This window comes from Porites lutea, chromosome 4 (genome assembly GCF_958299795.1).
Source record: "Porites lutea chromosome 4, jaPorLute2.1, whole genome shotgun sequence".
Classification (NCBI taxonomy): domain Eukaryota; kingdom Metazoa; phylum Cnidaria; class Anthozoa; order Scleractinia; family Poritidae; genus Porites; species Porites lutea.
Window position 1 is genome coordinate 29,942,529 of NC_133204.1, and position 25,654 is coordinate 29,968,182.

Sequence of the window (25,654 nt, forward strand, 5' to 3'; positions counted from 1 at the left end):
GTTTTATTAGTTCAATTTCGGTTCTGACTTGTTAATTTCTGTTCTGTTGGTCTAATTTCGGTTCTGATGATGGAACCAGAAATTGCAGGTTCTTCATAATGGAATTGCATATTGGCGGAGATCACCCCTAAGATTTTTACACGGGACCAGTTTGCTTCTATCAAAAATCTTGCAGGCATGCCAGTGAAGCCACGACCTCTGCGATAGGTCCGAAATCAGTTCGACGCCCCAGTGATTATGCTCTTATTCTCTTACATGAAAAATGTTTTCTTCGAAATATTAAATGTGAAACCTAGACGAGTACTGTAAGCTCATCTTTAATTCTGTCCGACTCCATCCGCTGTTTTGAAAATTTTTGATCACTGGGGCGATGTTTTGATTTATTTGTTGATAAACACAAGCGCGCCTTCTAATTGGTTGAAAAGTGTCGCGTGACCAGTTGGCCCTGTCCTTAAATTTAGGCATATTCCGGACTGTTCCCCGAAGCGAGTTTCGCTTTCTGAGAAATTTAGCTGCAATATGATTGGATAACGCTTGCACTGAATGTATTAAAGTACTGAATTTCCTAGAAGACCTTTCAAAGTTCCGGGGTAAAAACTGTTCTCATTTTTGAAAATGACGACTCAAACGAGTGGTATCAGGATAAAATAAACGATAAGGAACGGACATTTTTATATACATCGAAGGAAATAGCAAGAATTGAAGGCAGTGAGCTCCTGACAGGTAATTAGAACGATTCAAAAGATGAGTTTAATTTTAGCGTCGATCCTTTAGCTTGTAGCACGGACTGTAGGCTTTCAATCGAATCGCCGAAAGTGAACTCCTGTAACTCAGTTTTCGATCATTGATTTGATAGTTAGACCGAAATTTTCTTTGTAAAGGCCTTCAGTTATATCTTCCTATTTCATTTTAAACGCTCGATCGAGCTTTTTGTTATGGCAACTATTCTAGACATTACAGACATTTTATAGGAGTAGACATCGTATAAACTTAATTTCATTTCAGTTGCACAAACAAAACAAATGTCCTGTTAATAGAATAACCAAAGGAAATTGAACTTAAAGGAAAGCCTTTCTTAGAAACAGTGACGTAATTTAGTTATTAAAAACCGTGACAGATTTATTCCAAAATAAGTTCAAAGGTTGTTTTCTTATGGCATTAGAAAATGGAATTTGTATTTCGTATATTTTAATTTCCTCTTTCGCTTTTACCAGCGTCTAGTTCTCAATTTGTGTCGGTCATTTCAGAAGATAAAGCGCCGAGTAGGCAGATATATGAAACCGGAAATGCAGTTTATAACCGGCTGTCTCGAGTAGAGGATTCGGGCACGAATTAACATGTTCTGAAGTTTGAAAAACGTAGACCCCAAAACATGTTCCCATGCACAGTATTTGTATTTGCAGAAAAATCTTACAGACCTCAAAGCCATTGAATGGGGACTAGCGACAAACGGCGAAAAATATATTAACTGACTACCGACAAAACGGAAAAAAAATACCGACTACACCGACAGGAAAAAAGCAAGCCGACTACCGACATGGTCCAACATTGTACAGATATTTGTATTCAGAAATAAGTCGTTTTTTTATTTGTCTATTATTTCCCTTTTTGTCAAAAGTATTTTGCTTGACTTGTTTCTAGCACAGGGAAGGTCTTTTAGTCAGCTCTATTTCAGACCAGACGTAAATGACTTTAAATTCCAGTTTCAGTACTTATAGAATTTCCTGTCATTAAATTACTTGTTTGAAATTGTTATGAGAACCAAGTCGTGTACGTTCGATTTCCGCTTCTCTCCCGGCTTGTATAGAAGAAAGCCTATTTTGTACCTACACCACCTTCAAAGCTCAGTTTGAATCGTTCAAATTGTGCGCCTTCCTTTCTCCTCCTTTTCGTTGGAAATCCAGGAAAGCACGCACTCGTTTCCCGCACAACGCGTGGCAATCGATCGAGCCTACAAGACGTACTGCTGCAGTACTTTCACTGCGTGCTGTTTATCCATCAGTCGAGTCATGAGAGAAATTATAAGAGTGATCGTAAGTTTCTTTCGAAATGGTTAAGAGGTTGCAATCGAGCGCCGCTGCCGCTGCGTTCCATTTGACGGAGAAAATTATGAAGGATGCTTGGAGATTACTAAAAGGATATATACCTGAAGAAATTGACAGGTTCTCGTTGAAACTATTTTGCTGACTTCCGCATTTGATATCGTCCAGAGGCAGCAGTGAGTTCAAAAAATTCCACACGGACGTATCGGGATTTCAGTCACTAAAAATAACTTAACTGAAATCCGACTCATATTATTCTCACTTGAACACTTATTCTCTCATGATTACTTCGCTGGTCCTTGAACTGGAAAGAACTGACCCAAGACAGATTAAACTGGCGCAGCCTCATCGGCAAAGGGTGCTAAGCGAGCAGGCGAAAACCGTACGAAGGGAGCCAAGGGAAAACGTCTAATGCGTAAATCCCGCTCATTCATGAAGCACCTCATCGACCTCTGCTGACATCATGTGCTTCACATGTGACAGACAGACACTTTCGTGCTCGGATTGCTCTCCTCATACAGCCACCTCCGAACTCACAGAAAGTAAGTAACGTCGTCATGGGAGCTAGAAGTTATGGTCATCGCAATGAAAACAAACTCAATACAGAAAGATTGTTGATTTTATCGGCCTTTGCAAACAAAGGTGACATAAGCGATCGCGTAGTTCAAAAAAAGCAAACTGAATTGAGGTTCCATTGCAATCAAATGATGAATTGACGATGAATGAACAAGTTTTTTACTGGTATAGAGTTTAAACTGTGTGAATTAAATAACGAATATGAACAATTACATTGTTTTGTGAATCATTAACCGACATTTACCGACAACCGACCAGGATGGAAAATTTTAACCGACAACCGACAAAGTAACGAAATTTTTACCGACATGTTGACCCCCCATTCAGACCGTCATTTACGCCCAATCTATCTTGATTCAAACGTCACCCGGGAATTTTTTCAAGTTGTACATAGGAGAGTGACAGAGAGCACTGTGGATTTATTTTACTGAGATCAGAGTACCCTGTTCCAGGCGTTCAGATGGTGGAACATGGCGGTCTGTGTTTCGCCCGCACTCTAATAGCCGAACGCCTAGACAAGGCTGAGGTGAGAGCAATGGAGACGCTCCTCCTTTCCCCCACCGGTAAATTCTCAAGTCCTGGGGGGAAAGAGAGTGGCGGAAAGGGGGCCAAAATGGGATAACTGTTACCTGAAAATTGGTCTTAATTTTTGGAAATTAAAGATTTTTTATCTGATAGCGATAGCTGCAATCTCTGAACCAAAGAAATAAACGATAGCTGAAAAAGTCGAGAACTAAGAGCTAACACCCTTTAAAAAAGTCGACGAAGGATTCCTTTCTGACGAAGGATTCCTTTCCAGTGACTTGATGGGACCGAGAAGCGAGTGTAGTTGACTTAAGCTGATTGATAAAGACCATAGAACAAACTGACCTGCTCTATGATGATAGAACCAACAGCTTATGGATGAATACCACGAGCAGAAGAACACCAAAATAACGCAATCTACAGCTAATTAAGGAAAAACATTATGTGACAAGAGGTCGATCTTTAAATCTAGGAAAATAACTGCCATAAGCCTGAAAGATAGTAGCTGGCAAATAAGGCCGACTCTCGTCGCTGAGCACGTTTGGCGAAACGGGGAAAGAAAAACGGCGGGTTGTCTTCACGTTCTTTTTTTTTCAACAGCTGCCCTGACCGCTCGTTCTATGGCAGTCACCCTCGGAGAATTTTTTAGCCGTTCTTTAGAAAGGGCAGTCGCAAAAAATAAAAGGTTGGATCTTATAGGACAAGAAGACAAGGACGACATTGAAGATGAGACATCACATTAAAAGAAACACTTGTAGAGTGTCCACTTGCACACTCTTTGATTGAGTACGGATGCATCGAAGCTAAATGACATTTTCTTAAAATTTCTTCTCGCTTTTAGGAAAAGCCACTCCTGATGTACCAAAGGCCACTTTCACGTGAAATATCTCGCGAAACCGGTGGCATCAGAAGGTCTTACTCTAGGGAATCAATACAAGGGGACACTTATGGGGAAAGGAACCGCACTGGAAGAGGAAGAGCTGGAAGAGGGGGGCGTGGTGGTGGTTTTGGAAGAGGGAGAGGCAGAGGAGGAGGAGGAAGAAGTGGACGTGAAGAAGACGGAGCACGGGGGCACAATCCTCGTCAAGTAAGGCTGGGATTCAAAGCACTTCAGGAACTTGACACTAAAACCCCAGACGAAATCATTCTGGATTTGACGTCAAGCCGATGTTTCCCAGCTACTGAGTTTTTACTGAACCAGCAATCAGCCATGAAGGATGACTGGATTGTATTGACAGTGAGTATCGTTGCCAAGGCCTGCGGTTGTAGTTCCAAGGAGTACTTAATCAAGCTACTAAACCTTCTACCGAAATCTCTTTTCTTCACTGCACATCTAAGAACATTCCTCAACAGGCTGTCCGCTTGCCGCATGCCTGCCACGGAAGTAGCGACGTTTCTAAGAAATGTTGTGAGAATAATGAAGGACTTGCTTCGAACATTTCCGAATTCATACGCCGACCTTCCAGTGTCTGAGTTGTACTGTGGAATCAGGATTTTTTCCGACACCCAACAGCCTGATGGTGCCTTAGTGGCAGAAGGAGAGGAACTGATGCGGCTGAGGAATCAAAAGGCAGATGAGCTGAAGAAAGTGGAAGAAGAAAAACAACACAGAAGGAGACCACGGAGAGACGGTGAGTATGCATGATAGTGAAGGCGATAAGATTACGGCTGCATTAACGTTGAAAAGCTGTCTTTTGGGGGGGTGAGATAAGTCGCCCAATATACCTAAGCAGTAACAATAAAGATGTAGTTTTAATTCATGCTATCGCAGACGGTTGCAATCACCAAATGACGTCGCATTACAAAAGATTTAAAAGGCACAGAACAACAGCCACACCAAAAAAAATGTTATCACCCGTCAAATTGTTTGTCATTCTCTGTTATAGCTGGAGAGAATGATGATGTAGATCCACCTGATAATTTCCGTGAGTACAGCGTTATACCAACGCAACAGGACATTTTGACAGAAGAGCGTCCCTTCCTTAGAAGGAACAAAACTGATGGGAGCTACAATGATGCAGAACATTATTTGGACGTGCAATTTCGTCTCCTTCGTGAAGACTTCGTAAGGCCGCTACGTGAAGGAATTGCTAAGTTGCTAGAGCGCATTGGCTCTGCCAAGATTGGTGCCTTGCAAGACATACGCGTGTACAAAGATGTCCGACTGTTATACCCTATATGTACGTCGGAAGGACTTCGGTACAGGATTAAATTTGATAACACCAGGTTAAGAAATGTGCGCTGGGAGAACAGTAAACGATTGATCTTTGGTTCGCTGATGTGTCTTTCTAAGGACAAGTTTGAAAGTTTTTTGTTTGCTACCATAGCCAATCGCGATCTTAAGGAACTAAAGCAGGTAAGTTTTCATCGTTTTCCACACATTCCCCCCTCTCAGCACAAGTTTGAAAGTTTTGTGTTTGCTCCCATAACCAATGACGATCCTGAAGTACTTTCATCGTTTTCCACACATTCTCCCTCCCACATTTTACCTAACATCATCCTCGGAGACCCAGGGGCATTCAGTCGGGTCGTAAGAAACGGCGCGGTGAAGCCGTTCAAGCACGTGCTGAGAAGAGCCCCCGTGCCTAAAAACTTTCGTTGCACCGTTTCTCCTGACCCGACTGCCCCTGGATCTCCGAGGATGATCTAATATCGATACTAAATACTTAGAAAACATTCAGAATATTTTGCCATTTTGGTGACCCTGAATTTTCAATAGAAGAATATTTCCACATATTTTAACGTAAACCAACCGTAGCGTGGCAAGATCAAACTCAAACCAGTTTTCTTCCACAACAAATTGTCACTCTTGTTTGACGTTTTGCCTCATCTCACCCTTATGTTTCAGTTCCACAATACGAATTTTATCAATCATCATTTTAAGGCAGTTGTGTCCATTATTTCCCTCTCTAGGGTATAGTGGACATAAAGTTCATCAATCTCTCTGATAACGTAAGACTTGAAGAAGGAGACGTGTTTCAGATGGTAGAAAGCACTGTGTACTTTGAAGCCTATCGTCATATACTGGAAGGACTGAAAGAGGTGGATCCAACACGCCTGCCTTTACAGGTTGGAAGCGCACTCGGGAAGCACTATACTACTTCCAGTTAACTGATTACGACATCCTTTTGAGCCACCTGCCACAAAGAACGAGTAGTACAGTAGCTCTTCCAGGCCTCTATTTTTATTGGCCAAAATAAGCAGTAGCTTCGTTTGTTTTTAGGGCTATAGGGGCATTGTTTGTGTTGATCATCAACTGTTTCGTTCTCCAACCACAGAACATGTTGGGAGAGCTACTGACCTTATCCAAAAAAAAACAATATACCGTGTCGTTAACTGATAAGAAACGTTACTGTTGTAAGAAGTCGAGACCAGTCAATAACTAGTAACGAAAGACTAAAGAGAAATCTAGAAACGAAAACAACCATGCAAGAGAGGCGCCAATCCATTAAAAGGAGCTATGTCCCGCTAATTGCCATCGGTTTAAAAAGCTATCACGAGTTTTCGCATCAACTGGATTAAAAAAATAACGGTCCAAGACTATACTTAGGCACTGAAACGTTTCCACGTTAGTTGTCTTTTGCTACGGATGGCAACAATGGAAATGGCTTGAAACTTGAAAACGTTAGCCCAACTTTTTCGAGTTCACTGCTATGCCTGCAAAAATCAACCAAAAATTATTATGTCCAGTGCTCCCTGATGAAATTTGTTTGATATCGTCTTCATAAGTCGACAATAGCATTTTGTGTATGAGTATAAAGGCATTAATGAACGGCTTTAGCACAGAATTGACCTAAAACAGCAATATCCTCATGTCATAACTCTTTTAATGCCTCCAGCATTAACAAACCGTATCGAGAGTAGAAAATTTGTTACGATTTGAAGAAATAACACAACAGTTTTAGACTACACGACCTGCTTTGGCAAACTTAAGAAGTCTAGCGTTGTAGAAGCTCATTAGTACTTCTCTAGCTTAAGATATTCAAATTCACAACGAGCCTCTATAACTGAAGATGGCATAAGTTTGACGAAACATGTCTTGTAAATTTAAAACTGTTGTTATTTCTTCAAAACTTCCAATATTCCCTTTAAAAAAGATTTACCCCCCTCTTTTTTAACTGTCGATGGAGACTGTTCTGTGATATTTTTGTAAAAACAGAAGTATATTGTCAACTGTGAGAAAGAGGTTGACCCACCAGCTTACTTGAGGAACAGGTATCGCGGAACAGTTACGTTTGATCTCACACCCATCATGAGCAAAGAGTCAAGAAATTCAACTACAAGGTAAGCCGAACATAATCCTTTTATAAAGACATTAAAGAATAGTGTTGCTTGAATACAACAATTGAGTTTGGTGTGAGATACTCCAGTACATATGTACAAAAAGGCCTGAGAAAAATCGAATTAGAAGCAGTAACCGACTTAATCGGGTACCTTGCTTCACGTGAGCCTTCTCGTCTTTGAAATAATGGGATAATATCTGGAGGCTTGTGCCCCTGACTCTGGAAATGATCTTCAGATTTTAACGCCATCCTGTTCCTGGGCCAGTCACTTTGCTCAAAATATTTTGCTCGGATTACCAAGGGCTAGAAGAAGCACTAGTACCCGCCGAAACAAAGGGCAGGAAATTTCAAAGCAGATTTGGCCATGTCCATGATGTGTACTACAATACTCATAATGTTTAATAATTTGTACAATAATGTTTGTGAAGACGGGTTTCACGTAGGAAGTGTTAACGACACATCTCGCTGTCGCCGCGGTTTTCTTTATAGGCTTTTATGACTTTTGCTTAAACTTTCCAAAGGAATTTCATAAAAAGTTCTAGCTTTAGAAGTTTTATGGCCTTTTCTAGCCTGTGGGCAGGTACCACAAGGAAATGGGAGACGCCTACACGAAACCAAGACCTTTTCCTATCCTTTAACATTTTTTCTGTTCGTTTTCTTTTCTTTTTTATGTGTCGCGCTGTATTCGATAACGGAATTGCAGCAAAAACCAAAGTAATTGCGTTAACACTATTACACTGAGAGAAACGTATTAGTGTTTCTTTGGCGTTCTCAGTAAGGCTGTCACTGATATACTTAACGGTCTAACTGTTGTTGATCTATTCGGTTTTGCAGCGCTTCCAGTCTAATGCATTTGAGGACACGATTAGCCGGATTGAATCTTAGAGATAACAATCAGAGAGGTAAGTAGAACTCACTTTTAGACACCCTAATCTTACAATGTAATTTTCAAATCTTCCTGGTAGCCATCTTGTCAGCCCTTTGAAGTCTTGAATCTATACTACAAGATTAGCTTCTTCTCTCCCCTGCGACGGTACGATAAATAATTTATTGAAATGAGAATTGCCTGGAAACGTAGTGTCCTGGAATGTTTTTTCATTATTATCAAGTTTTAACAGAAAAAAAGAATAAGGTTAAAAAAAGACACAAAGAAAATGCCTCTATGGAATCCTTCTAACATTGAGGAACCTTTTATCATCACTGCATCCTTCCTGTTACTCATTTACTCACTTACATTTCATGCGCGTAAGTTAACTACGTCGGCCAGGTTCTAAAAAAATGTCCAGAATTATAGTGCGTAAATTTCAGTCTCAACGTAACAGCACTTTTTTTCTTCCCCAAAGGAAGCAGTGTTCCAATTCTAAGCCTAGCCTCTTGGCCGTCCGCGAAAGAGCTGGAACTAGATGACTCCCAGTACAGGGCTATACAGATGGCGCTGACTAAAGAGTTTGCAGTTATTCAAGGACCACCAGGCACTGGAAAGACGTATATTGGGCTTAAAGTAGGTGAAAATCTGAGAATTGGTCAATGCGTAAAGGACATTCCACATGTCGTCATTCAGGCTTCTTGTGAGCTAATCTGTTCTCACAAAAGTTATGAAGGTGGAATTGTCTGAACATATGGAACTGGAGGATACGAGGATACACTTATCATAAAATAGGCTTATCTAGCATTTCGATGCTTGGCATCATAACGATCTTAGCGGATTAATCAAATTCAAATATGACGATAAGGATTTTTGAATTTGGCGGTGTAGACACTTTCACGTCCCATATCTAATAACCCTTTTGATTTGAGAAAATACCTTTGACTAAGAAAACAGAGGACAGTGAAGAAACACTACGACTATTGATGCCGCACTGAGCTACAAAGATGTATGCTTCCATTTATGTGCGATTGGAGAACATTCATGTAACCCTTTTGTATCTTTCGTATATTTTTCATTACAGTAAGACTCGTATTGTAAGGGACTGGTTAAAAAGTATAGAGGTGGGTGGGCCGGAGCATTTGGAAATGTGGTTGATAAAAAACACATGGCTCACCCCCTCCCTTCGGCACAAAAATGACTGACCCACCCCTAAAGCAAGGTTAGAAATTGCATGACCCACCCCCTAGTTAAAACATGGATGTTTGGTTTCCTCTTAATAATCCAATAAAACCTTGTTCTGTGCTTGACAAAATTTGTTGATACACTGCTACAACGAATATCAAAATCACAGAAATCATACCTTTCCCTGAAAAGACAAATGTGAAAAACCGAACATTTCTTGTTTCGATGGACGTTAGGAGTCTTGACACAAATATACAGCACAACGAGGGTATACTGAAATTGTCTGTCACAAAGCATATGTAAATTTCTACAAAGACAACCCATTCCTACACATTACTTGCCGGAAATGCTTAGATTAATCCTCAAAGAAAATTTCTTCCACTTCAATGGAAAGCACTACCTACAAAATCATGGAACTGCAATGAGCACAAAGCCAGCAGTTTTGATTCCTTTGCCAATATTTTCATGACATATATTGAAACAACAACTCTAAGCAAAACTGTCTTTAGAACAACAGTTTGGAAATGCTACATACACGATATCTTTTCCCTATGGGACATGAGTAAACCAGACATCGAAGCCTTTATTGAACAAGCAAACTTACATCACCCAACTACTGAATTCACGGCCGAAACATTTGACACTGAGACTGTGGTTTTAGACACGGTTGTATACAAAGGCGCAAAATTCAAGGAAAAATCTATCCTTGATGCAAAGACACATTTTAAACAAACGGAAACCTTGTTGCATACACATTTCACCTCGTGTCACCCTCCAAATGTTAAAAAAGGATTTGTCAAAGGAGAAGCCTTGAGAATCCTACGAAAAAACTCCTCGGAAGTAACCTTCGAGGAAAATAATTCAAATTTTAAAAAAAAAAAACGCTTGATGGACGGAGGCTACCCACAATCTTTGATAGAAAACGTACTATCAGAAATAAGATTTACCAAAGGGAATCTAAACTCCAAAAAAAAACAACAAGGAGGAAAAACAAATATTGCCATTCGTGACACAATACCAGCCCTCCATGTCTACTATAAAGGAAGCTTGAATGAAAAAATCGAATCTTATACAAAACCAACCATAACTTCAATAAATTTTTAAGGAACCACCAATCATTTCCTTACAAAAAAGGAAAATCATTGAAGAACATGCTCGTTAGAGCCTAAAAAAAGGTTAACAGAGGGTTCCACGCCCCTATAGATGTGCGGGCTGTCACTCTTTGTATTTTCTCGCACAACAGGTTTGTGAGTATTTTAGCACTAATTCCAGCTGGCAGTGTTTTATATAACAAGTGTAGTCAACTGTCTCGTTAGTATTTAGTGCCTATCTAGGTAATAAAATAGGGTGACCCACCCCCTAAGGGTAGCTGAAAATTGCACGACCCACCCCTTGCACAAGGCTCAAAACCTCATGACCCACCCCCTCCTATACTTCTTGACTAGTCTCTAAGTACAATTGCTGGCATCATCACTAATATTCTAGTGAGATAGAAGTAAAGCTCCCAACGGCAAGCAAGGCGGTTAGCCATGTATATTATACCAATTTCTAGACTATGAGTAGTCCCGCATTTTTCTCAGGGATAGTAGAGCGAGGAAAATAGTCGCGAGCGCGCGTGAAAATAGCCCCCCCCCCGAGTAAGGTGACTCACGTAGGGAAGAGCACCAGACGTCTCCGTGCTCGTGCATTTCGCTCCCTCAACTACTTGCAGTCTAAAACAGTTCCCACCCCTGTTTAATATCAGTAGCTTCTGCCACAAAGAACATTTATTGTTTGCCGCAGATAGCCAATGTCTTGCTGCATAACAAGGCGAAATGGGACACCGGTACAGAGTTGCTTGATGACGACATGGATGAGCGTTTGCTTCTTTCTGAGCGGCGTCCTATCCATGTAGTCTGCTACACCAATCATGCCCTCGATCAGTTTCTAGAAGGAATCCACAAGTTTCATCCTAAGGGTATCGTTCGCATCGGAGGACGAAGCAAGAGCGATATCATGAAGGATTGTAGTTTGTTAGAGCTGAAGCACAGGATGCGCAAGGTAAGAGTCAATTCTTCACTTGTCAACGAGCACTGTATACCTTTCAAGCAGGCGCCGCTTCTGAGCCGCTTGTAATCGAAGTTCCCGGGTCGAAGACCTGTAAGCCATAGACATCTCACTAAAACCTTTGACAAACCAAGCACATCAAATGGTGAAAAAAGCAGAAATGGCCGTGTTCCTTTGTCCACAGCTTGGTGAAATGAAATTTAGAAACTACAAAACGACAATTCATAGTTTCTGGCAGTAAGGAAGCACAGTTGCTAAAAATTTGTTGCTTCTCCCAACCGAATAAGTGATCGATGTAGATAAGGATTCGTAGCCTGTAACCGGAATTATAAAACTTTCAGCACAAAATACTGTCTAGTTAATCCTGTATAAACCAGAATAGACGTTTGTCTATTGAAATTAGCTTACGCATCTGTAGTAGGTCCAAAGGAAATTCAGGTTTAAATGGTTTCAACCAAGTTTGATTCTCAGTTCTCTTTGTTTGCTAGACCTAATTATTCACGAAGGAAACTGAGATTTGAACTATATTGAAACCAATATAAGCTGGATTTCATTTTGACTTAAATCATACCAAAGGGACACGGGACACTTGTGAAATACACCAAAGAAGATTACACAAGAATCATGGATTTCCTTACTTTGTTCAGTAGCTGTTATACATATTAACCTGTTAAATAGAATCGTCTGCCACCTCGATTTTCATTCTGAAATAAGTTTTATTTCTTGCCTTTATTCAGGACAAATCAGTTCCCCTGCACATAAGAAGGGCGTTTTACGATGCACACCAGGAAATGGACCACACAACAGCAAAATTACAATCAGCAGCTGAAGACCTGAAAAGATGCTTTGAAAACGTGCTACACGAAGATGATCTTCGTCAACGCGCGTCATCAAGCATGACTGTTATGCATTACCAGTCTCTAAAAGAGCCTTTTGATGGATTTTTTGGGAGAAAGGACAGTGCTATTCTACAATGGCTAAATCTCTCTTGGAACTCGGCGAACCCTAACCAAGGTAAGTAGCTATTAAAGGTAGAAAAATTAAATGAATTAAATAATTAACATAGGCGTTGAGGCGAAATAAAACATATTTTTAACGATCTAAAGCTTAAAACGACTCTCGAACTATTGAGTAAAGCAATTGCACTTTACTCTTACTGATATTTTTTACTACTGGTAAAGCCCGTATTTCCGTATTTCCTTCCCGAGACATACTGTGAGTTCAAACAAGCATCACAACTGACTGTTTCCTCTTTACTTATCAGCATCTGTACAGCCTGTAGCAGTGTTCCCACTAAATAGCCATTGTCGTGGATTGGAAAGAGTGTCACGAGCCAATCTAGCCACTTTTTCTCGTGTTGCATCCGCCCCTGGGCCAGACGGAACGCAAGGTGGATCTATTCATCTTCGAGGAACTGCGAATTCATTCATTGAAATTCCAAATCAAGCCGGGAGTGACCTGGACACTAGAACTTCAATCACACTCCTGATGCACGTGTTTCCGGTCGGAAACAGAGGACCTATCCTCAGTTTCCACGAAGATGGCATAGGAGTCCAAATATGGCAAGAAGGCTTGGAAGATGGAAAGGGTATTCTAACGGCTCGTTTTGTCTGGAGAGATTTTTCCCAGCCTCCAGCCCTTACAAAGGCAGTGTTGACCATCAACGCTTGGAACTTTATTGGTGCCTCTTATGATCATGGTTCTGGAATTGCGCGTCTGTGGCATAATGGAAATGTAGTGGATGCGAAGTTTATAGGTAGCAAAATGGAGTTAGCAACTCATTTTTCCATCCGAATAGGAGCCATAACTTCTGCCGGACCGGGTCATTGCTTCCAAGGGAGGGTTCGCGAGCTTCATATATTTTGCGAATCCCTTGGAAAAGAAATGGTCCGAACTGTTGGTGGAATTTCTCAGGAAGGTAATCTAATATGCTAGTCAACTGTGCCTACCATAGAATTATTACCATTTTGCTTATTAAGTTACAACTAGGGTCGCTATTTACTCTTCTCTAAAGGTGGTGCGGCAGCTCAAGATGGGGATGAAGGAGGCCAGGGAGAAGAGGAAGACGACACGGAGGATCCAGATGTGTTGTATGAAGCAGATGTTATGCAGGACCAAAGGCTTCTGGATAATGACGAAGTAAGAGTGTTTGACCTGAAATCGACAGGCCTAAAAGGAGCAAGGCTGAAGGTGGTGGATCCTTTTGCTTTTGCTGGAGTATCTGACGACGGATGGCAGGTCCAGAACGTTGATCGGCTTAAAAAGAGGTTAAAGAGAACAATCATTCAAGAGCTGAGCAAAAAGGATGTCATGTCAGCTGAAAGAGCAAAAATGGTGAGATGGAAATAGAAAAAGGAAAAACGCCCTGTTTAGTTCGCTTGATTATGGCTTCTCAAAAGGATTACGGAGCTTTAATGCAGTCAGCATGTGTTACATTGTGGTTTACTTTTGAAGTAGTTTTCATGTGCCTACACTTACGTTTTAACTTTTTTTGTGCCATGCGCGCAAAATTCATTTTTTCAAATGAACAGCATTGACTGACGGCTAGAGAAGCCCTTTACATAAATTGCTCCAATTTATTGAACAAAGATACTTACAGCCGTCTTAAGCCTCTCCTTCATGTTTCTCAACCAAGGAATTTTTACAGGAGAGTAGGTTTAAGGATATACGAATGTAATTATTCAGTTTTGGAGAGATTTATACAAGAACACCATGTAAAGATGACGGAATGCATATAGAATCGACTCGCACGAATCTTAACGGGAGGCTACAAAAAAATTACTCACCCATTCACTTCAGCTTTGTAATCTGAAACTCTTTAGCTCGATTTAACGTTTCTTTTAACATGTAGGTACGAAATGTGTGGAAGTTAAGCGTAAACGATCGCTGGTGTTTGTACCGACGTTGGCTTAAGGATGTGAGCGATGGGTACCGCCAAACTATTTCGCTTTTCCAGGAGCAATTTGAAGCGGGTGCTAAGCGACTAAAGGACATTAAAGACCTGGAAGACTTTGAGATACTCAAGAATGCTGATGTCGTTGGCATGACTACCACGGGTATGTTTGATAAGTACTTCTGGCAGGTTGAACTTGCACAATGACGAGAGGAAGGGAGTGAAAAAAGGGGTGTAAGTAAAACAGTGGTACAGTTTCTCAGTCCCCCACCCGCGCTATCTCTGCTGCTGTAGTTTTACAACAAGTGCCATAAGGCTTTAGCGCAACCTCGCCATGGCTTGATAACCAGATCCATCGATGATGCCGATCATCAGGGATTCGGTTCAGGCCATTTTATAATAAGCTGAAAAATTTTTATGGACCCTTTTATGACTTACTTTTTAATGATTTTCATGTAGGTGCGGCAAGGATTCGAAAGCTGCTGCAGAGACTGAAACCGCGAATAACGATTGTAGAGGAAGCCGCTGAGGTTCTCGAGTCGCACATTGTTACTTCTCTGACTTCCGGATGCCAGCACTTGATTTTAATTGGTGATCACCAGCAACTTCGCCCCAATCCCACTGTCTATGACCTCGCCAAAAACTACGAGTTGGAAGTATCCCTCTTTGAAAGAATGGTGAAAAATGGAGTGCCTTTTCAGCGACTACGTCTACAGCACCGGATGAGACCGGAAATATCCAAGATGCTCGACCACATTTATTTCAACCCTAAGTTGGAGAATCACGAATCAGTGCTGAATTTTGCAAACATCAAGGGTGTGAATCGTAATATGTACTTTGTGGATCATGAGGAGAACGAGGTAGGTCTCACTTTCACGAAATGGAATACTCCCTTAATGTGTAGCTGTCAATACTGTCAGTATAATGCTAACTATGTGCAAAGACAGAGGCTAGAGGGCACAAGAAAAGCCCCAAAGAGAATGGTGAGAAGTTGGGGCGGGGGGGGGGGGGGCATTCTGTAAACCTCAATTTCGTGAATTCAGGATTTATTTGTACAAATGTCTTACCAAGCAAAATTGCGCTGTCATTAGCATCTGCAATGCACAGCCTGTCTTACTGTATTCAAGTGTAAAGACGTATTTCAATTAATAGCAGGTAGGGTCACTAGTTAACGCGTCATTTCCCACTAGTAGTATACCAGAAATCTAATGTGACCTTGTTTCGAGATTCAAATTTCTCGTTCTTTCAAGTAATACAGTTTCCTCCCAGTAACCTTTTGTACAGTCTCACCTCAACTATTTTCAGGACATTTTCGTTTTTGGAATTTCAGGAATATCAGGAGGAGGGAAGAAGCAGGTCTAATGAACACGAAGCAAAGTTTGTGGCTGCTCTTTGTCGCTACTTAATCCTTCAAGGTTATGAAAGGGAACAGATTACAGTCCTAACAGCTTACACAGGACAATTAATCCAACTGAAGAAGGAGATGCCTAAGGATTTCTTCCGAGGAGTGCGAGTGTGTGCGGTGGACAATTTCCAAGGAGAAGAAAACGACATCATCCTGCTGTCGCTTGTTCGAAGCAATGAGGACGGAAAAATCGGTTTTCTTGATACTGAAAACCGGGTTTGTGTCGCACTGTCTCGGGCCAAGAAAGGTTTCTATTGCATTGGCAACATCAGTCTTCTGAGAGAGAAGAGCGATCTGTGGAGAAAGATAATGGACGACATGGAAGAGCACGGTAATGTCGGAAAGGCTTTAACACTCTCGTGTCAAAACCACCCACGGAACGTGATTCAGGCGTCATGTGCAGATGACTTCAAAAAAGCACCCGAAGGGGGATGTACAATGCCTTGTGCTACCAGACTAGCGTGTGGTCACGTGTGTGAAATGGTGTGTCATCCAACAGACCCGGAACATAAAGAGTACCAATGTAAGAAACCATGCGCTAAAATCCTCTGCAAAAGAAATCACATGTGTTCCAGGAGGTGTTACCAATGTTGTGGACCTTGTTCGGTGCTTGTGTTAAAAACCCTCCCAGGTTGTGGCCATGTTCAGAAAGTCCCTTGCTACAAAGATCCATCTGAAGTGAAATGCACGTCACCTTGTACTAAGTTTCTACCCAGATGTGGGCATCCTTGCCAAAACATTTGCTCTGAGGCGTGTACAGTGGAGTGTACCACCATTACACTGAAAACCTGGCCCTGTGGTCACAAAAACAAGACAGCGTGTCACGTGAATCCTATGCAGACTCCTTGTAAGGCACCCTGTGGAGAGACGTTGAAGTGTGAACACCCTTGTGTTGGTAAGTCTGAAAGCAAGTTTTCAAAATAGATCGATTAACTCATCTGGCTATTTCCTTCAACAAAAAGTAGGCATCGACCAAAGAAGATACAACTAGCTTTGACAATGATCTCTCATCTCTTGCTTAAGTTGGTAAAACGTTTGATACCGATTCTCAGAGACCATTTCAGCAATGTTTAATTTCTCATGTTTTTTAATTGTTTTTGTTTTTTTCACATGTCAGGTAATTGCAGTCTGTGTTTTCGTGGTCGAGTTCATGTTCCTTGCAAGAAAAACTGCGGCCGTACCCTATTCTGTGGTCATTCCTGTTCTGAGCCTTGTACCAAAAACTGTCCCCCGTGCAAAGAACGCTGTGGCAACTCCTGTACGCACAGCAAGTGCAAGAAAAAATGTGGCGAGCCTTGTGAGCCTTGCAACGAGAAATGCACCTGGCAATGTGAGCATCAGCGATGCACTAGATTGTGTGGACAGCCATGTAATCGTCAGCGATGTAACGAGCCGTGTAAAAAGCGTCTTCCTTGCAGGCATCCCTGCATTGGTCTTTGCGGGGAAAGATGTCCAAAGAAGTGCCGAGTGTGCCATAAGGATGAGGTCACCGAGATTTTCTTCGGAACTGAAGAGGAAGAGGACGCAAGGTTTGTGGAACTGGCTGATTGTGGCCATGTGTTTGAAGTTGAGATGATGGACCAGTGGATGGACCAGGCCGAGGCAGGGAATGATGGGAAGGCTGTTGATGTCCAGCTCAAGCGCTGTCCAAAGTGCTCAACTCCTATTCGTACCAGCTTGAGGTATGGTAACATTGTTAAGAAGATTCTTGCTGACTTCGAGAAAATAAAGCGAAAGATTCTACTTGGAAAACAAAAACGTGAACAAGCGGTTAGTGGGCTAATTTTGAAAGCGCAGAAGATCAAGTTGTTTCCAGAAGACCAAAAGAAACTTGAGGAGTCATTGCTTCTCAAGAATCTTACAGATGAACAAGTGAATGTGTCTGAGAACCAGATCAGCCTGTTGTCTTTCCTCCAGAACCTCAAGGTTAAGATACACAAAGGCGTAAACGCCGAAAGTGAGAGGGCGCAAGTAAGCTTTCATTCAATAAGACTACTGGAGGAAAGGAAGGAAGGACTCGAGAGTCTATTGGATAAACTGCGACTCCGTATCATGAAGGTTCGGGCGCGGTTCAGTGACCAGGAATTAGAGGAACTGAGTGAGGAGATATACAGAACACGGCTTGCTGTTGACCTAAAGATTCTGAAGATGCAGCTTGACATCCGAGGACATAAGCTGAACGCCACTGATTCCGTGAAAATTGACCTCGTGCAAAGCGCCTTGGATTCTGAGAAAGTGATTGGTAAGTGGAATGACAATAAAGGACAGAGATGAAAAACGCAACGATGATATAGAAGAATAGCAACTAAACACCATCATAGGTCTAAAGTGCTAACAAAAACGAATGCCAGTGCTTGGGTAATTCTTTATTAAAGCTGTGTTACACCACGGGCTTATGTTTTAGCGTATATAGGTAAATCCAATCTACGAGCTCTTAGGGTTCAAACAAAAACACCATCGTATATATAACGAATCGTTGTAATTAAGTGTGAAGACAAGTGTTTAACACCGGGATGGGGGTGAGGGGGAAGGGGGCATCCAAAGAAAGCGGAGAAGGGAATGTTGTTACTAACTTCATTTGAAAACGTTACGGATATGCATTTCGCAACTTCAAACGTGGTCATGAATTATAATACCAATTGTCATATCAAAATCCAAGCAAAATTGTTATGGTCATAAATCCCCAACCATATTGCGCACTCACTGTGTAGTTTCCTGCATAACTTTGAAAATTTCTATTTCAAGCTTCTCTCCTAAATCGCAGTAAAAGAATCATGAACGAAACACTTTTTCTGGGTTCATTTTAGGAAAAGACGTCAGAGACCGTTATACAACTCGCATTAAGCGGATCGGACGATTGTGCGGACTTGAAGTGTTTTACCAGGAAGTCACCCGACAAGAAAAAGACCTGATCGTGAAGGCCATGGGTTTAACACAAGGACATTGGTTCAAGTGTCCAAAGGGTGAGTATAGCCTCTCAGTCTCCTAGACTATTCAGAAAACACACAATTTCGAGCTGTTAATGCATTGGATAAGACGAGCCGACTCTTTTGAATTACCAATTTCCCGATGAACTCTATAACTCAATGAGAGCAAGAGTGATAGATAAAAACAGTTGACGGCTTCCCTGGAATAAGTAACCCCGCCAACCAATCGCCCCCTCAACCGTCGCCCGTTCTTTCTTTCGCCGAAAATTTAAATAACGGCGCAAGCTTCACCACCTTTATAACATCTCCAATCCTTACTAAATCCTAGGTTACCCCGCTGCCCAGTTTGAATGATCAGCGTGTGTATTATCACTGTTATCTCATTATAGGACACATTTACTGCATCACAGAGTGTGGTGGGGCGATGGAAGAGGGCCGCTGCCCGGAATGTGGCTCAGCGATTGGTGGTCAAAATCATCGTCTGAGAGATGATAATCGGTTAGCAAGTGACATGGATGGAGCTCGTTTTGCTGCTTTCTCTGACATGGCAAATATCCACAACTTCGACCCAAATGACTTACGATTTTGATGATATTTTCAATTTCGCGTTGACCTTTTATTTACCATAAATCTTAAAACTATATAAAATGGTGTTAAAGGAGGTGAGCGTAGACTGTGCTTTTACACAGCTTTCCTTTGAACAGTCAAATCCTAATAGCTGCAAATAAAGATTTGGACCTACGTAGTGTTCAAGATTTAAGATACAGTGGGCATTGTTTGGATACTAGGTATTTTCTTTCTGACTTGTTTTTTCTTTGGCCCGTTTGTCAGTTTTATGTGTATTTTGGTGAATTTTTGGCCATGAATATACTTTTGAAAGGCAGTCAAAAGGGCCTTGCATCTTGTTAGCGTTTCATTCTGGACAAATGGGTCCATGTTAAAAAACTTTTAGCCAGGTTCAAGGGTAACGGTTGCTCCAAGGACAAAAGGGTTTATTCCTTTCCTCTTTTCCTTCTAACATCTAACAAGGGATAGTGATAATTAGCTTTGAAGACATAGAAGACTCACAGGAACGAAGAATTGTCGACTTCTGACAGCTCTCGTCAGAAGTCCGGAACGCGGCTGTATGTAGCTATTTGCACACATGTGATGAAAAAAATGAGATAGGCAGGGAAACCTCCCGAAGCCAGTGACTTATAAGATAAGTACACCACTGAAGGGGTAACTAATCCAAACGGAGTACACACGGTCATTGGAATTTATTCAACGTGGCAACGAGCTACAATAGGTTTAAAGTTAAGGAATGGTTTTAAAATGAGTTGAAAAGCTGTCTTGAATTCATTTTAATCTCCAAGGTGAGAGTTCCATAGTTTTGGGCATCAAAATAATAGGAACCTTAAGCGACGAGAACGTTGACATCCCGGATGTCAAAAATGGTAAGCGGAAGTTGATATTTTCTTTCTCTCAGTGCCCTGACTCGACAAATTCGTACGGCAGGAGTTATAACAAAGGTATTCAGATTCGTTGTGTAAGAGATTCCGGATTCCGGAATCCACGGCGTGGAATTTAGAATCTAAAACTGTATTGGATTCCCTTACATGGGACGAAGCGAGACATCAAACTTCCGGTTGCTATTCATGATATCCGGGACGTCAGCGTTGTCGTTGTTTAAGGTCGCCAATAGTATGAGTAGACCATGTTACAGTTGTAAACTGAGTATTCTGGCATTGAGCGAGGCTGAAGGTGACCTTGACTGATTGCAAATCAAAGACAAACAAAGTCACCGCAATCCTCACTTTCATTGAAAGGCTATGTTACTCAGCGTGCAACTAAAAAGATTGGCGTATTGTTTTATATTAGGAAGTGGAGACGAACAGGTAGAGGGAGGGGATTGAAGGCAATTAGGCGTTTTGGTATGTTCCTGCAATTAATGTTACAAACGCGATTATTAATATTTTGGTTCAGTTTAAGTAGAAGGCCATATCTATTTTTATTAAATACATTGATCCGGTATTTAACAGAAGCAAGATAGTTACTTGCTCTTAAACTTTGCAAGGGTAAATTTCATGAACCAGCTCAAGCTTGTAAAAATGCAAGGAGAATACCTTAAAATAGTAATAAAGAGCAATCGAGATAGTTGATGTTTGTAGACTAAGGATTTTGGGCAATTCTCGCCCTTCCGCGATGCATTTTTAACACCTGAAGATACAATTTTACGTTGAAACATTGAGATTATTTTTTCAACAATTTTTTTTCACTAGCTCCCGGACGTTTGGAATCTATGGGCAACCAAACGCTGGGAAAGGATCTCTTGGCCATTTCCTCTGCAGTACTTCGCAGACACCGTTGAAGTGGGTCAAGTTTTCCCGTTAAAACCCACGACCTCTCATTAGCTTTTACTGACCCACTTTCAGACGAAACCAGTCCGACGTTTAATGATTTTTTATATTTCAATACAAAAAATACTTCATCTGTGGGACAAGCAAAAACGCTTAACCCAAGATAAGATACCACCCTCGCAAACCATTCTGCTAATGAATTCTGAAGACTGTTGGCTTGCACAGATCCTTTTCATGCCGGGGGCTGGATGTCGGTGTATGTGTTTTTTTTTTTTGGGGGGGGGGGGGGGGGGCGGTGGTTGGGTAGCTGGGCAGTTACACGGTGAAGAATATTTCAAAAGTTAACAGCGTACCTCGGTATTTCTTTATGTCATCTATATAGACCCTTTACATTTGATCAAAAACCCCTACATCGCATCTTCGTACGTTGACACTGTTTGGTTGTATGCGCTTAATTTGTTTTCAATTGCTCGTGTTTCTTTAACACCGGCAATCCAAAGAATTCTTCATCAAGGGCTTGTTGTTATTATGGACTATTTAGGCACATATTTCATTACGTTGCTCGAATTACCCATGACAAACTTGCAGAGGCGTTAATGCAATTAGTTATAATAAGTTTCTTTGGCATGGAGTCTACGGTACACCAGCATCCTTGATTAAGGCAACAAATAATGTAATGCTCGGTATTTCGCTTTCACATATACCTGCAGCGTGCGAAACCAGAATTTTTGTCACACACGTTACCGCTAGTGGACAGCGAAACTTTCCGAAGGAAAAGTGCCTTGTTCCGCTGGGGTTGTTCCTTGGGACGTTTTTGATTGGGAGGTCCCACCGGATAACATTGTTTCCCGAGAGATTGCTGAAGAATTCCCCCCGCAGCATTGGCACTGCTTGGTTGTTTGGGTTGTCTGGCACCGAATATTGTACTGCCTACTCGCACATTTGTACTTCCCATTAAAAGCTGTAAGACATTAAAAATCGTTTCTTTTTAAGGTACGTTAAAACGGGCAACAAAAAGGTGCAACTTGTTTTGCACCATTGCTGCAAAACCAGCTGAAAAGCGATGTTGCGCGTTTTACCACCCACGAATCAAATCTGTCTTGCAACAAATCAGGTTGTTGCAGGTTGCGAAAAGTTGTTGCAGAAAGTAGAGAATGGTTCTTCTTTTTTAAACAAAATCTTTACATATCGTGCGTTTTACCGGCACAAGGCAAATTTGTTTTGCAGCAATAATAAATAATAATAATTTAATATTTATATTGCGCAAAATACATGTAAATATGATCAAATGCGCATTACATGAAAGTAAATTATCAACATTAATAAGTTATCCAAAATAACTGAAAATATTATATAAAAAAACAATGGTTCTATAAAAATATAATATATACATAATCCTAAAAAAAACCTACTAAAAAGCTAATCTAGAAAAATAGTTCTTAAGTAAACCTTTAAACGTATTAAAATTGGGCTCATTTCGTATTTGTGATGGTAACCTATTCCACAGTTTAGGTGCTGTTGCTAAAAAAGCACGGTCACCCAATGTCTTTTTAGTTAAAGTTCTTGGCGTTTGAAGACGATTCCCATTGCACACGATCTTAAATTGTATCTCTCTTCCTCCCTTAAGTGACGCAAGTGACGCAACTACCGTGAATGGCGCGAGTCCCGCGTAATTTTAGTTTCAAAGCAAGACGTTAAGAGCCAGTTTCTGTAAATATCGAGAATCCGGCGACAGTTTCAAAATTTTCACTTTCTTCATATTTTGCCCAAATAAAGCCTTTAGTGAGTTATTTTCGAAAATACAATTAAAAGATCCCAAAGCGCTCGAGTTTTTTCAAAATCGAGGAAAGTTTGAAAATCGCTATTTTGACCTCCCGCCGCCTTTGAAAATTGACAAAAATGATGCATTTTCGTTTCGCTCGTGCTGGTAAACGTGATAACATCTAGCAATGTACTTTTGACATTTCATAGCACTTCACTTGCACTTTCTAAAACACTAGATTACTTTTGAAAAGCTGTCAAAATAGTCTTGTTTCTGGCCGTTTTAGTTACCCCACTTGAAGCGCTTGAGCGACTAGGCTAATTTTTGCTTACTTCTACCCCAAGAAAAGCCCACTGGTACATAGAATTTGAGGCGAAAACTAGTATGGTCTTAAAGCACATCCTTTATACTTTGTTGTGTGAAAATTTTTTCCGCGGCCCGCAAAAAGTGTCCCGTAGAGGAAAGGAAACGTGAAGACCATTTTGTTACCTAAATCAATTTACGAGGCAGCATGTTTCCCTACATACCTACGCAAACAATTTAAAAATTGCTCTGGAAAACCTTCCACATGTTTCTTACCGCTTGAATATCGGATAATAGACACATACGTAACTATTACCTTTTGATTTTTATCTCATTGTAGCGAATAAGTGCTAAAAACGCTTCCATTGCCGACTCGTGTACCTGTTCTGTTGTTAAATCAGCCTATTTATTTCTATAGTCGTGGAAACTGTTACATGACCACCAGAAAACTGATCTCTCCTTCTCATCTCCCTCTATCGTGATAGCCAAATAACCTCTGGAACACATATTTTTACGTAGATCTATCTTAAAGTGATGGTCTTTGCTCACACGGAGTTAAGAACAACCCGAAAACTAAAGCAACTGACGGGCAAACGGATCTTCAGCTCGCCCTGAACACAGCTCAGGTTGGACGAACATTCCAGGACAGAAGTCACGTGTTCTTACTTAAGCCACGGAATCTTTTTCCCGAAAAGTACCAGCAATCCAACATTAGATACATCTTTGGAATGGGAAAGAGGGGGAACATTGTCCAGGCGTATCCCGCCATGGAATATCGTTTCTTCCCAGAACGCGTTTCTGTTACAACTGATGATCTAGTTTGTTTCGTTTGGTCCGGTAAGAACTACTCCCAGCTAGCGGGACTAATAGGCCACTTTAGATTTCCAAAATCCCTCACTTTCAAAATGAGGTCAAGTTTTATTTGCATGAGAATGGACTAGCACTTAACCTTGTTTTGATACAGAGGCCTGGGGGAACTCGGAAATGGCCTATTAAGTTAGTCCCCCACGTAGCCGTTACTGTCTCGTCACAAAACGCGCGTTACGTGACAAGACGTGCGTGACTAACTTAGGCTGTATTCACACAATACCGGTGCCAACTCGAAAAGTGTGAAAAGCGCTAGAAACGGCTCGGGACTGTAGCAAGTCGTCCACACACATCGAATATCGTGCCGGAGGTGTTGGTCGAGGGGGTTTGGTGAACTAATTCCCAGTCCTCACTCCTGAGTTTTTACTTCCGTTTCAGTAGTTTCCATTTGATACTTGCCCCTACTTATTCACTTCCGCTACGGTCCGAATACCTGTTCACACTCAGTGCACCAAAGTAATGGCACAGAACCTATCCGATATGTGACGCTCTATGTGCGAGATCGGTGCGGCGTAGCAAAAGCTATCCGGTATAGCTTATCACTTTTGTTTAAAGGACGCTGCAGTAAACCCTTAAAACTCTTTACTATAGTGTTGTCAGCTGCATTTAACACCTGAAAAGGGTCTAAAATTGCTTATTATCTCCCTCCTAATTCTTTTATTCTCCAGGGTCGAGTTCTTCAAAACTGGGTTAAGATAACCCAGGGTTAGTGCGAGATTTGGATTCAGATTTGAAAGCTTAAAAAGCGTTTCAGTTTTAATTATTTTTGTCTACAAGTTGATGATTGGAAGCTCTAAAAATAACAGAGAAAAATTATCCGACAAAATTCTTTTGAACATAAGAAAAAGAAACCTGGGTTACATTTAACCCCGGGTTAAGCGCCAATCGGCCTTCGAACAACTGGGCCCAGGTTCGAACAATAACCCGAACAATGCCGGGGAAGGAAGAGCACGTAAGGAGTTTCTTTTTTTGATTTTGTTGTTTGGGAGAGAAAGAGAAAGGTACACGGTTGATACGCTCATATAAAAGCAACCCCGCCCCATTTTTGAAGCCTGCTCAGTGACTAAATTAGTTGAAAAAAAAACGGTTAATGTTCTTTCTTTACAATAATTTTTTTCTTGATTAAAATGCGATGGTGAATTAAAAGCCTGGTGAATAAATGAGAAAGATGTTTTCAGTTTACTGCCTCCATCAAATAGAAGAGTTTGACGAACATTCCAGGACATGAAAATCAATTACTGAAAAATCATCTTTCTCATTTTACTTTACTTCAATATAAATTAGTTCGGAGGTTACACACATACAAATGTTTCCATGTGTGTTTCAGGCACGGATCGCACCAACGTGTGTTGGGTGAAGGAAGGATGTAGTTCTCTTCAACCCAAAGCTTGCTCCAGCTTGCCTCTTGAAGTCGTTGATTATGTGGATGAATTTGACGCCAAGAAGCTGAACCTTTACCTTAACACAGGGTGTTACACCGGTGATCCTAAAAGACTGCAGGCTCAGCTTGATAACGCGCCAGCCTCCTGTAATCCACCGTGTTTCCGCATCACAAAGCCTGGGGAGTACTGTTATATGAGCACGCGCAATAACAACTTCTCCAACCGACGTCACATGGGAAAGATTAAAGTCACCG

The 25,654-nt window shown here is 41.3% G+C and overlaps 2 protein-coding genes across 2 annotated transcripts in view; both read left to right on the top strand.

Annotated features, from left to right (window-relative positions):
* Window positions 1-587: 587 nt before the first annotated feature.
* Window positions 588-20,883, top strand: LOC140933257 (NFX1-type zinc finger-containing protein 1-like). Its single transcript, XM_073382780.1, has 17 exons — window positions 588-723; window positions 3,985-4,774; window positions 5,030-5,499; window positions 6,057-6,212; window positions 7,303-7,427; window positions 8,261-8,328; window positions 8,770-8,927; window positions 11,259-11,516; window positions 12,260-12,536; window positions 12,787-13,440; window positions 13,537-13,856; window positions 14,374-14,578; window positions 14,875-15,275; window positions 15,746-16,715; window positions 16,938-18,062; window positions 18,628-18,783; window positions 19,137-20,883. Exons 2-17 carry the CDS (start codon window positions 4,000-4,002, stop codon window positions 19,334-19,336), a joined length of 6,318 nt encoding a protein of 2,105 aa, XP_073238881.1. The 5' UTR covers window positions 588-723; window positions 3,985-3,999; the 3' UTR covers window positions 19,337-20,883.
* LOC140934519 (protein DD3-3-like) overlaps window positions 19,395-25,654 on the top strand; it is a 6,420-nt gene continuing 160 nt past the window's right edge. Inside the window, exons 1-4 of the mRNA XM_073384130.1 lie at window positions 19,395-19,409; window positions 23,712-23,988; window positions 24,929-24,970; window positions 25,346-25,654. The exon at window positions 25,346-25,654 is cut by the window's right edge and continues 160 nt beyond it. Coding sequence (XP_073240231.1) covers window positions 19,395-19,409; window positions 23,712-23,988; window positions 24,929-24,970; window positions 25,346-25,654 — 643 coding nt within the window. The remainder of the gene's footprint in view (window positions 19,410-23,711; window positions 23,989-24,928; window positions 24,971-25,345) is intronic.

Bases quoted from the DNA above. Each gene is read 5' to 3' on its own strand.
- LOC140933257 (XM_073382780.1), top strand. From the start codon at position 4,000: ATGTACCAAAGGCCACTTTCACGTGAAATATCTCGCGAAACCGGTGGC. The intron at 15,276-15,745 runs GTAGGTCTCACT...TTGGAATTTCAG, and splicing joins TGGATCATGAGGAGAACGAG to GAATATCAGGAGGAGGGAAG. The intron at 18,063-18,627 runs GTAAGTGGAATG...GGTTCATTTTAG, and splicing joins GGATTCTGAGAAAGTGATTG to GAAAAGACGTCAGAGACCGT.